At 36.3% G+C, this 13,376-nt stretch overlaps 1 protein-coding gene across 2 annotated transcripts; it reads left to right on the forward strand.

Moving 5' to 3' along the window:
* Positions 1 to 950: 950 nt before the first annotated feature.
* LOC106080580 (lysoplasmalogenase-like protein TMEM86A) lies at positions 951 to 9,152 on the forward strand. Of its 2 annotated transcripts, none has more exons than XM_013241998.2 (5): positions 951 to 1,312; positions 6,727 to 6,893; positions 6,965 to 7,155; positions 7,224 to 7,441; positions 8,473 to 9,152. In XM_013241998.2, the coding sequence occupies exons 1-5, from the start codon at positions 1,262 to 1,264 to the stop codon at positions 8,623 to 8,625; spliced, it is 780 nt and encodes a 259-aa protein (XP_013097452.1). In that variant the 5' UTR covers positions 951 to 1,261; the 3' UTR covers positions 8,626 to 9,152. The 2 variants fall into 2 exon arrangements, with proteins under 2 accessions (XP_013097452.1, XP_013097453.1); XM_013241999.2 differs by having other exon boundaries at positions 951 to 1,282.
* The last annotated feature ends 4,224 nt before the right edge of the window (positions 9,153 to 13,376 follow it).

The raw sequence follows: 13,376 nt of genomic DNA on the forward strand, positions 1-13,376 counted from the left end.
CCATTGTTACGCATTCTGTGTGGCATGTGGCACCGTCTTCTTGAAACCACATTTTGGGCAAAAAAGAAAGTTGGATATCATCTCACGGTAGCGCACACCATTCACAGTTACGTTACGATTTGCATCATCTTTGAAAAAGTACAGTCCAATGGTGCCACCAGCCCATAAACCGCACCAAACTGTGACTATTTCTAAAGGCATTGGTAGCTCTTGCAATGCTTCTAGCTGATCTTTACACCAAAATGGAAAATTCTGCTCATTTACGTACCCATTGGGACAAAAATGAGCTTCGTCGCTTAATAGAAGAAGCGCCCGATGAACTTTCTTAACAGAACGCGCATTTTGATAATAAAATTTAATTATTTGCAAGCGTTGTTCGTTTGAAAGACGATTCATGGTTAAATTATAGCCCAAATTGAAGTTTATGAACGTGAAACAAAACATGAAAAATATAATAGCTAAAAAATCACCCTTTTTATCCAATATTTTGATTAACAATATCACATTATAGGGGACTTGAAATTCGTCATCGTTCTTAATTTCAATCCAATGAGTTCGAGTCAATTATGTAAAAGCTACAACCTGTTGATTGTTTACATGGTTTTAAGTTGTTGCACACCCCTATTAACATTAAAAGCTCTACTTGTTATAAAATCGCTCTCTCTAATTGCCAACACTTGCACTCGGAGAGCTTGACGAAACAGTGCATACAAAATTCGTTACTGATAAACAAATTCCAAACTTTCTCTGTGCTTGGGGGTGGGTGGGTTATTTGTGTTTACAAAAACAATTTGCATTGAGGCAAAAACAAACAATCGATGTACTTGCACAACTACTTCGCTGTTAAGCTCTCTCGCTTGCCGGTAATGGGCAGAGGGCAAAATAATGAACCACTAGGGAGAATGCTCTCGCATTCAATACTTATTAAGACTCTGTGGATATTCAGTTGGTGGCAGTCAATTTAACGAAACGGTTCGCACGGTTGACACGTTTCGGCATTTATCGCATAAAGGCTTAACGTGTGTGCGTCAGTACGTGTGTGTGTGTGTGTGCGAGTGGGGTCAGTCACTTGAATAGTGAATTGTATCTTTGGAATACATCGAACGGGAACATCGTCGTTCGAGCACAAAAACAAAGCAAACAATAATAAAAACATTGACGACGGCACGAAAAAAAAACATCAACAAAACGGCACGCAACTCGCAGTTGAATCGTACGTGGCCGCAGCTTTGCAAAAACTTGGCCATTAATTTCTATCGCCATGACGGATTTAATTCATCTCGTAAGTCCTTACAGTCCGCTCCATGCAGAGGTATAGACATCCGAAGAAATTTTCTCTACCTATCTCCGCTTCATTGGTTGTATTTAAAGTCTGCTTTACCTCTCCCCTTACATTTGCATTTAAAATGATTTTCTTTATGCCAAGCGAATCTTTAGCAGTATGTCCGGACCATTGCATGTCTTGGGGATATTTCGTAAAATCTAAATCGCAAACCAAAGAAACCTTAACTTCCGGTTTAACTTTTACTCACATCCGCCAATCACTCATTTATCCATTCAATTATTGCTATAGGTACTTAATGCTCAAATGTTTGTTTGGGTGTGTGTGTTTGTTAGCTGAAGTGTGTTGTTACTTACTTTATTCATTACGCGCCTCCTTTGCCTTGTTTCCTTTATTTTGGAGGTTTTGTTGCTTCTTTGTCTGCGGATATGTATTTTCATGTCCTTGACCTTGTCTGTGTCTGTGTGGGGCTGTCGATGTTGTGTCTACTCTGTGCGTGATTGGAAAACAGCGCCAATATCACACACAGTTTTCGATAAGCAAAGCTTTCACCGTTAAGGATAAGGAGATGAGAAAGCTTATTTATGACAAAAAAGTGAATTACAATAAGTTTGTTTTATAAGAAAAAACTTTTTGCGTAAAATTTAATTTTATTTTTTTGTTGGCCAAACCAAACACAATTTCTATTAAAAATTTGACATAAATCAATTAGATTCTAAATTTGCCATATTTGAATGAAGAAAATACTTTTAAATTACTTTGATTATCCATGATGGCGGTCTAAAAAGAAGCTAACCTAACAAAGAAAACACAAAATAATTGGTAACAATTTTCTTTATTTCGTTGTTGTACTTGCTCCGAAATTTGGAAATTATCCGAGAGAGCCTAGGATATTCGGAAAAATAATATGGGTCTAGGCTATATTTAACCCTAGTTTAAAATTTGAAAACTTTTCAATTATAAGCCCAAGTTTGGCTATTATAGTCAGTAAAATTTTTGAAGTATATAGTTCTAAAAATATCATCGATAACCTTATAATCATTGTCGCAGTGTTTGTTCTTTTAAATCTTATCGCAACAAAATGTTTATAGTCAGTATTGGTTGGCATAATATTGGATTTGGATTTGCTACCCTTCGATAGTGGTTATCTTAGCTGTTTGTCTCACAGTTGCCTTATCCAATCGATTTCATTATCAAAGTCATAATGTCATCGACGTGTTATGTTAATATTTTGGTGGGTTCTATATGCAACAGTTGTGATATTAGTTTAATTATATTTAGATTGGTAATTAAGCTAAAGAGATATTGTTTTATATAGATGGTGTACAGAGTTGGGAAGATGAAAATAGTAATTTGTTCAATTCTTAGCTAAATATAAAAATAAGGCATAAAATATCAAAATAGTAACATCGATGCGTATATACAAAGGCGATATTAACAAGTAACAAGTAAAACTCGTCAAATCATGGTTGGTGTTGTGTATTTGTGGCTTTCATTTATCCATTGTACAAAATTCTCAATCATTAAGCTCATCTCGAGAGAGAAATGAACACAAAAGTGTGTTAAGTTACCAAGGACCGAGTCTTTGTTACCCTCCACCACAGACCGCATTTGTCAAGTCCTTTGCCATGTATCTCTTTATATGGAAACAAGTAAAAAGGCGTTAAGTTCGGCCAGCCATTTCGAAATATGGTCCGATTTGGACCAAATTCAGCATGCACATTGAGTGGTCTGTGTCTGTACAAGTCATTGTTCAATTTTGTAGAACAAAATCTTGGTGTTTTTGGCAGCTATATCCAAATACAAACCGATCAAAACCATATACGACACGGATATCGAAAAGCCTAACATAAGTTACTGTGGCAAATTTCAGTGAAATCAGATTATAAATGCTCCTTTTATGGGCCCAAAACCTTAAATCGTAAAATCGGAAAATTTGGCAGCTATATCCAAATCTGAACCGATCTGGGCCAAATTGAAGAATAATATCGAAGGGTCTAATAGAACTCAGTGTCCCAAATTTCGGCGAAATCGGACAATAAGGGCGCCTTTTATAGACCCAAGACCTTAAATTGAGAGATCGGTCTATATGGCAGCTATAACCAAATCTGAACCGATCTGAGCCAAATTGCTAAAAAAAAATGTTGAAGAGCTTAACACAACTCACTATCCCAAATGTTGGCAAAAACAGACAATAAATGCGCCTTTTATGGGCCCAACACCTTAAATCGAGCGATTGGTCTATATTGCAGCTGTAACCAAATCTGGATCGATCCGGTCCAAATTGAAAAAAGATGCCGAAGGGCCTAACACAACTCACTGTCCCAAATTTCAACAAAATCAGATAATAAATGTGGCTTTTATAGGCCTAAGACCTTAAATCGGCAGATCGGTCTATATGACAGCTATATCCAAATCTGGACCGGTCTAGGGCAAATTAAAGAAGGATGTCGAAGGGCCTAATACAACTTACTGGCCCAAATTTCAAAATCGGATAATAAATGTGGCTTTTATAATAATAATGGCTTTAAAATCTTAAATCGACAGATCGGTCTATATAGAGCCTATATCAATTTATAGTCCGATATGGCCCATCTTTGAACTTAACCTGCCTATGGAGAAAACAAGAATCTGTGCATAGTTTCAGCTCAATGTCTCTATTTTTAAAGACTGTAGCGTGATTTCAACAGACAGACGGACGGATATGGCTAGATCGTCCTAGATCTTATGACGATTAAATATATATATATATATATATATATATATATATATATATATATATATATATATATATATATATATATATATATATATATATATATATATATATATATATATATATATATATATATATATATATATATATATATATATATATATATACTTTATAGGGTCGGAAATCGATATTTCGATGTCTTGCAAACGGAATGGTGGGTATAAAAAGGATAATGGTTTACATTGCTATGCTCCTGGAGCTACAAATATCAAGGTCAAATCTGATTCAGGCTATTCTTGGTTTGGGTCTTGAAGACCATAGTAGATGCCACTGTGCCCTCTAAAGGCTCAAGAATTAAAATCGAGAGAGAGAAAGAGAGAGGTTTATATATGGTACGTGCAAGTCGTATAAAATTTACGCCCTTAAGAGGCTCAATAGGCCACCGTAGCGCAGAGGTTAGCATGTCCGCCTATGACACTGAACGCCTGGGTTCGAATCCTGGCGAGACCATCAGAAAAAAATTTTCAACGATGGTTTTCCCCTCCAATTTCTGGCAAAATTTGTGAGTTACTATGCCGTGTAAAACTTCTCTCCTAAGAGGTGTCGCACTGCGGCACGTCGTTCGGACTCGGCTATAAAAATGAGGCCCCTTATCATTGAGCTTAAACTTGAATCGGACTGCACTCATTGATATTTAAGACGTTGCTTAGTGGAATGTTTATGGGTAAAATTTGCAATTTGCAAGAGGCTCAAGAAGTCAATTTGGAGATTGGTTTATATAGGTGCTACATCAGGTTATCAACCGATTTCGACTTAACTTAATTGTTTCAAGTCATAACAAAACCCTGCAAGCAACATTTCAGCCAAATCGGATAACAATTGCGCCCTTTAGAGGCTCAAGAAGTCAAATGGGTAAATCGGTTTATATGGAAGCTATATCAGGCGATTGATCGATTTGGATCAAACAAAGCACGTTTGTTCGAAGCCATCACAAAATACCTCTTGCAAAATCTGAGCCCTCTAGAGGCTCAAGAAGTCAAATCGGTAGATCGATTTAAATGGCAGCTATGTATATCAAAACATGGACCTATTTGGCCCATTAACAATCTCATTAGAAAATTAAGCCTTTAAGAGATCAAGACAAATAGTGAGTGAAAAAGTAACGTGAAAGTTCGGCCGGACTAAATCTGGGGAACCCACCACCATGGATTCTACCAAAAATTACACAAAAGAATTTGTTTGAAATCCACAAAATTTAAATGTCTGTCAAGTCTTTACAAACCTACTTAAACAAATAAAGCCTTTAATTCAATGCTAAAATGCGTTGAGAATTAAAAGATTCGCATACAAATTTTTCAGTTGGTTTTTTCTTAGAGTTATTATTTTCTAAGTGGGGATTGCAAACGGGTCATATTTGTTTAGATTTTGATATATTTCCCATATAAAATGGTCCTTAGACTTGACTTCATCGGCCCCAAGAAGGCGCATTCAATACCCAATTTGGCTAAAATTTGGAACGAAGTTATTTTTCATAACTTCCAACATCCGTGGTACTTATAATCCATATATATGTATCATATCGACTTATATTCCAATATAGCTTCAATATAAACCGATCACAGATCCATTAAATTCGTTGAAGAACAGCCACTTCTGCAAAAAAAAAATTAAGCTTTTAGGGGCCGTGATCGGTTTATATTGAAGTCGATTTTTACTTGTTTAATATTTAGTTATTTCATCATGAATAAAATGATGTCGGTAGGCTAGAGGAGGCATGCAAGACTGCCAAACATTTGATCCATGAGTTCAAATCATGCGGCGGCAAAATTAATAAAAATAGTAGGGAGAATGACAGAGAAAAAACCAGAGAGCAAAGCTCAGTAAAAGAGACAGACAAGCAACGCGAGCCAGAACAAAGAAAATAAAACCACCCACCGAAGCTTTGCACCAAAGCACATGTGGTGGTGATTGGTTAAATGGTTTTATGTCTTGCATATGAATACATTGTTGTTGTATGTTGGCTTGCAAAAAGCGCCTTTGAACAACAAGTTTTTACTTTGGGTCGTTAATATTAACACGCAGTTTCTTTTTCGACAAAAGTTGTTTTTTCGAAATTATTTTTATCAGTGCAACGACCTACATCAATAAGAAGTATCTGTGCAAAATGTAAAAGGGATATCTTTTATACAATAGTTCAACCACTATCGACATTTCCGATAAACGGACTGACATGGCTAGATCGAATTGGCATATCAAGACGATCATGAAGCAGATAAATATATCAGATACATATTTCAAGGTGCTGTAAACGGAATGACTAGGTAAGTATATTCCCCATTCTCAATCCCATGATAGCCGGTTGTACGTACCGGATTGATCCGATGAAGTCTTTCATCGGCAAGGGCTGCCGACTCAGTGTACAACACACTGCTTTAACAATAACAACTTCCCATTCTATGGTAGTGGGTTTATACCAATGGTCCGATTTCCGATTAGTACCAAATTTCAGCTCAATATCACAGTTTTCGTAGGCTGTAGCATGATAAAATCTAACGGACAGCGGATCGACAAGACTATCAGGAATAGGGTCTCATATCAATATTGCAAGAAGTTTCAAATAGAATGACAAATAGATTAGTATACCCCCATCCTATGGTGGTGGGTATAAAAATTTGTATGTGTATTTTAAGACTTCTTTAACAGCATATGTTTTTTCTTTTCTTTTCAGTGTAAAAGCCAGAGTCTTAATTTGGCTCCCTTCTTGAATTTTGTAGTGCTGTATTTTGCATTTGTCAGAAATCCACAAGGCGAGCTATACACCACAATTCTAAAATGTGCACCAATTGTGAGTCTAATGTTTTTTGTGGTTATGAAGGGTTTTGGCCTCAGCAAAGAGTAAGAATTAAACAAAACAAAAATAATTTTACCTTCGATTTTTAATTCTTACATGGTAATTCGTCTTGCAGATACAGGTACTCCCAGCTCATACTCATCGGTCTGATATTCTCCTGTGGAGGTGACATTTTGCTCAACATTGACATGTTTCCCCATGGCATGGGATCCTTTGGGGTGGCACAAATATTTTACATATCAGCATTTGGCTTTAAGCCATTGAAATGGAAACTTGGCTTGCCATTTTATGTACTAGGAGCCATAGGTGAGATCAATTGATGGAATTTATCTTATGGAAAGATGTACAAAATTTTACTTTTTCCCTCTTTTTAGCTGTTGGCTTGGTCTTTAATAGACTGGAAGGTGTATTAATTGCCGGTCTTCCCATTTATGGTTGTTTGCTTTTAACCATGTGCTGGCGTTCTTTGGCCCGTGCCGTGGATCAGAAAAGCTCGTTGTTTATATTCTGTGCTATAGGCAGCATTTTGTTTGTTTTGTCGGACAGCATGATTGCCATCGATATGTTTTTACTGAAAATACCATATGCCAGGGTAAGTTGACCATGTACAGTAGTTTTGACTTAAGGCTCTATTACACGGCATGTAGTTGTCTTATGATATGTCAAATTTACCACATTTTGAGTTGTACATATCATGTGATATAAATGAAAGTAACATATGAAAATCACTTTTCAAAATAGCACATGCACATATTTATACTCTCCACCATAGGATGGGGGTATACTAATTTCGTCATTCTGTTTGTAACTCCTCGAAATATTCCCCTGAGACCCCATAAAGTATATATATTCTTGATCGTCATGATATTTTAAGTCGATCTAGCCATATCCTACCGTCCGTCTGTCTGTCGAAAGCACGCCAACTTTCGAAGGAGTAAATCTAGCCTCTTAAAATTTTGCACGAATACTTCTTATTAGAGTCGGTTGGGATTGTAAATGGGCCATATCGGTCCATGTTTTGATATGCCATATAAACCGATCTTGGATCTTGACTTCTTGAGCCACTAGATGGAGCAGTTCTCATCCGATTTGGCTGAAATTTAGCATGAAGTGTTTTGTTGTCATTTCCAATAACTGTGATAAGTGTTTTTTAAATCGGTCCATAACCTGATATAGCTGTCATATAAACCGATCTGGGGTCTTGACTTCTTGACCCTCTAGAGGGCGCAATTCCTATTCGATTTGGCTGAAATTTTGCAAGAGGTGTTTTATTATGACATCCAACAACTGTGCTGAGTATGGTTTAAATCGGTCCATAATCTGATATAGATGTCGTATAAACCTATCTGGGGTCTTAACTTTTTGAGCCACTAGAGGGCGCAATTCTTATCCGATTTGGCTGATGAAAAACTTTTTAAAATTTTTGGTTTAATATCTACAAAATACATAAAAATTAATTTTACAATTAAAAGAAATGTATAGAACTTGGAAAGTATAATATCTCAAACAGTCATTTTGAAACGTTTGGCTCTTCTGGTGTTAAAAAAGAGTTTAAAATTTCAGGTCATAATGAAAACTTTGCTTCAATTACATATAACCAATAACTATTTTATGTTCTTTTAGCTATGGATCATGATCACCTACTATTTGGCCCAGTTTGCCATTGCATTGAGTACTGCCACTGAACTTAGCAAAAAGAAATCTGGCAAAACATCACCCAAATCGATACAGAGTCGCAATAACAGCGTTCGTCGTCGTGTAAAATCAAAAGACTGAATTATCTAAACTTCCTAAAAACTTAAATAGTAGCAACAATAGTGAATTATTGAACCATGTTTGTCTTTTTCTTATCCACCAAATGTTAACGAAATACTTCCATACCATGTATTATCAAAGCGAAAACAAAATAAAAAACTAAGAACACTTACAACTTTTTGTAGAGAAAAAAATTACAACAAAAAACAAGAAAATAATATTTCCAATATAAATAAAATTATAAAAAAATCATGTTAACTAGTTGTAGAACATTTAGAGATATTTTCAAATGTTGTTTGTCTTGTACAATGTATCTATTTATTAATTAGTGTAGCATTTTCTCCTCAAAAGTCTTCAATGTAACGTATCATTAGAAATGATGTAAATCTACTACTACAAATGCCAATTATTTAGTCTTAAACATCATAGTCTGTCGTTTTTAAAGCCCCCCTCAATTTGAACACTCAATGACAAATGTAACCAAGGAAATCTTTAATTGTAAAAAAATGTTAATGTGAAATAAATGTGTTCCGGAAATTTTAAAACAATCTTTTTCGTTTAAATCTTTAAGTACTGACTTTATTTGCAGCGAATACCGATTTGGACATTACTTGGCACGATTGTTTAAAGTCACTATATGCAATTTTTCAGCTTAATCTATAAACATTGCGACTTCTAGGATCTCATAGATCCGTTTTTTTTTTTGCAGGTATATGAGGCTATAAATTCATTTGGATCATTCTTGGGAGCATTGATGGCTGCAGACGGATATGTCTGGTTCTTCTGACAATTTGGCAACGATTAACGATATATTTACTTTACTATTAATTGGCCTGTAAACAAGCTAATCCCGATTCCCATTTGTCCAAATATGTCTTTAAGATAGAGTCGATGCAAAATATTGAGAAATGTAGATGTTCGTAATCTATCTAGAAACTAGAGCTGGCAAAATATTGATGGCACTATCGATACCATCGATATTTAATTTTTTGGCTGAATAACGATTGATATCCGATGGATACTATCGTAAAAGTTAAGTTTTTTGCAAAACTAAACAATAATAAACCATCCGACACTGAATGTATCCTTTAAGATACATTGTGCCTATAGAGGGCTCAATTTTCATCCAATTAGACTAACATTTTGTAAAATGATTTCAATCATGACTTCTGACTTTATTAACTTTGGTTTTATTTGGTCTCTGCATAGATATTGTTTATATTTACATCGATCTTCTGATTTTTACTTCTCATTTTCGTTTGAAATATAAATGATATAGTATCGATACTATCGATAGTTATTATCAAAACTATCGAATGTTGCAATTATCGATAATTTGACAGCTCTACTGGAAACTCACATATATATTTGTATAAAATAGTTATTGTAAAAAACAACACAAGTTATCATACTCTTACATCTCTGTTAGTTTTTTTTTGTTTCTTAGCGTAGCTAATGACCGCAAGCAGTTCTGTGGCGCCTTTAGTTTAGAGGTAGTTCTGCTTTTTACCGCATTTAAAGGCGCTGCGTTATGCTATGTTAATGTGTAAACAAGTAACAAGTAAAAGCGGGCTAAGTTCGGCAGGGCCGAATCTAGGAATCCACCACCATGGATTCTGCTAAAAATTTATACAAAATAAATTTTGTTCAAGGGCATAATTTTATTCTACGTACCGAACTTCTGTCAAACCAGCAAACATTAAAGCTCAAGGAACCGAATAAGGATGATCGAGAGACCGGTTTACATGGCGCTATATCAGGTTATAGACTGATTTGGACCTTATTTGGCACAGTTATTGGAAGTCGTAACACAGCACCGCATGCACAATTTCAGCCAAATCGGAAAAAATTGCGGCTTGTAAGGACTCAAGAAGTCAAATCGGAAGATCGGTTTACATAGGAGCTACATCATTTTAAAGACCTATTCGGACCGTACTTCGGACAGTTGTAGGACGTCATAAAGGAACATCGCATGCAAAATTTCAACCAAATCGGCCAAAAGTTGCGGATTGTAAGGGCTAAAGATGTCAAATCGGGAGATCGGGTTTTATTTGAGCTATATTAGGTCATAGACCGATTCGAAGCGAACTTGACCCAGTTGTTGAAAGTCATAACAGAACGCTATCTGCAAAATTTCTGCCAAATCTGACAAAAATTTTGGCTCAAGAGTAAGAGCTCAAGAATTCAAAGCGGCAGCTCGGTTTATATGGGAGCTATATCAGATTATAGACCAATTCGGACCGTACTTGGCACAGTTGTTGGAAGTTATGACAGAACACCCCGGGCTTAAGAATTAAAATCGGGAGAACGGTTTATATGGGAGCATTCTGAGCCAATCTACCTATGTACCCAACTGTCGAAATCACGATAGCGGTCGAACGAATTTTGCACAGATACTGACTATTGATGTAGATCGTTGGGTAAATAGGCAAATGGGTTATATCGGTTCAGATTTGGATAAAGCTCCTATATAAACCGATAACCCAATTTGATTTCTTGATTTTTGTCCGATTTGGCTGAAATTTTGAACGTAGTGATTTGCAACAATTGTAAAAAATACGGTCCAAATCGGTCTATAACCTGGTATAGCTCCCATATAAACCGGTATCTCGATTTTCCTTGTTCGGTGTTGCTGGTTTGACAGAGTTTGGTATGTAGAATAAAATTATGCCTGTTAACTAAATTTAGTTATACAAACTAAACTAAATTTTTAGCAGACCCATGGTGGCCGGTTTCCAAGATTCGGCACGGCCGAACTAAGCACGCTTTTGTTTGTTTTTTTTTTTTTCTCTTAATGTAGCTACTGACCGTAAGCAGTTCTGTGGCGTATTTTGTTTAGAAATAGTTCTGCTATTTACCGCACGCATACAATGACGCTGAGGTATACTATATTAATGTGCAAATAAGTAAGTAATAACGTTCTAAGTTCGGCCGGGCCGAATCCTTGAATTCCACCACTATGGATGCTGTGCAAATGAACTCAAAAAAAAAAAAAATTTAATGAAAGGCATAATTCTACTCTACGTTACAAATTTCTGCCAAACAATGCAAAAATGAAAGCTTCTAGGAACCGAATATATCAGGTTATAGACTGATTTAGACCGTACTTGGCGCAGTTGTTGGAAGTCGTAAAAGAACACCGCATGCAAACTTTCAACCAAATCGGACAAAAGTTGGTGTTTTTATGGACTCAAGAAGTCAAATCAGCAGATCGGTTTATGTGGAAGTTATATCGGGTTATAGACTGATTTGGACCTTATTTGGCACAGTTGCAGCAAATCACAACAGAACACTGCGTTTAAAATTATAGCAAATTGGACAAAAATCAAGAAGCAAATCGGGAGATCTGTTTATTTGGGAGCTATATCCAAATCTGATCCGATATGAACGATTTGCAATCCCCAACGACCAACATCAATAAGATGCATCACTGCCAAATTTCAAGCGGCTAGCTTTATGCGTTCGATCATGATTTTGACGGACGGACGTAAGTAAGGTCGGACGGACATCTCTAGATCGACTCAAAGCGTCCAGAAGATCAAGAATACATAAACTCTATGCGGTCGCAGATCAATAAATCGATGTGTTAGGAACGGATACACCGCATTCTATTGTGGTGGGTATAATAATATTACATTGGAAGCATTCAATATATATAGAATGGGTTGAAATGTCTTGGTATGATATTATTGTATGCTATGGTATGGTGTGCTGTTCTTTATTCCTTATCGAAATAAAAATTCAAATGTGTCAGTGACTTTGTCAGCTTGTTCCGCATAGGCATCACATGCTGAACAGATTTTCTTTAAAATTCCACAGATTGTGCAGTGTGATATGGAAGGAATAATAGGAATTCTAATTTGTATACCCGTCATCATAGGATGGGGGGATACTAATCTAGTCATTCTGTTTGTAACACCTCGAAGTACTGATCTAAGGCCCCAAAAAGTACATATATTCTTGATCGGGTTGAAATTCTAAGTCGATCTACCCATGTATATCCGTCCATCTGTCGAAATCACGATAGCGGTTGAACGCGTAAAGATAGCCGCTTGATATTTTGCACAGATACTTACAATTGATGTATGTCGTTGCCGATTGCAAATGGGTTATATCGGTTCAGATTTGGATATAGCTAAAATTATGCATTTCAACTTAATTTAGTTTATACAAATGTTTAGTACAATTCATGATGGTGGGTTCCCAAGATTCGGCCCGGCCGAATTAACCAAGCTTTTACTTCCTTTTGTTTCTTAACGTAGCTACTGACCGTAAGCAGCTCTGTGGCGTATTTTGTTAAGGGGCAGTTCGGCTATTTACCGCACGCACATATGACGCTGTGGTATACTATGTTAATGTGTAAGCAACTCACACCTGTAGGGTCATCCGGTTGGTTTGTACTCTTGGTGTGCGCCAGCGGGGAAGAACGAAACTCAAAAGGTGACGCGACAGCAGAACCTAGTGAAGCATGTAAGGAGGAATCGTTCACACCGCAAGTTTTTCAGTGTCCTGAGGAAGAGTGGATCCAATGCTTTCTCCAAAAGAATCCATTATAAATATGTAAAATTAAGTATAAATAATTGGGGAAATGAAAATAAAGTTTGGACCGATTTTGCCATCCCAATAAGATGTGTCTCGATACATTTTATCGTAGCACTTTAACGAGTGCTATGGGAAATTCAAACATTCTGCGGCTAAGCGCAGAACATAATCTTCTTAGCACGACTGCTGACAGATTCTTAAGAACTCCCGACATTCTTTCTAAATGTAAT

Source organism: Stomoxys calcitrans, chromosome 2 (assembly GCF_963082655.1).
Source record: "Stomoxys calcitrans chromosome 2, idStoCalc2.1, whole genome shotgun sequence".
NCBI lineage: Eukaryota > Metazoa > Arthropoda > Insecta > Diptera > Muscidae > Stomoxys > Stomoxys calcitrans.

Excerpts from the sequence above, each read along its gene's own strand:
- LOC106080580 (XM_013241998.2), top strand. The coding sequence starts at position 1,262 with ATGACGGATTTAATTCATCTCGTAAGTCCTTACAGTCCGCTCCATGCA. Across the intron at positions 1,313-6,726 it reads ACAGTCCGCTCCATGCAGAG|TGTAAAAGCCAGAGTCTTAA; the intron begins GTATAGACATCC and ends TTTTCTTTTCAG. Across the intron at positions 7,156-7,223 it reads TTATGTACTAGGAGCCATAG|CTGTTGGCTTGGTCTTTAAT; the intron begins GTGAGATCAATT and ends CCCTCTTTTTAG.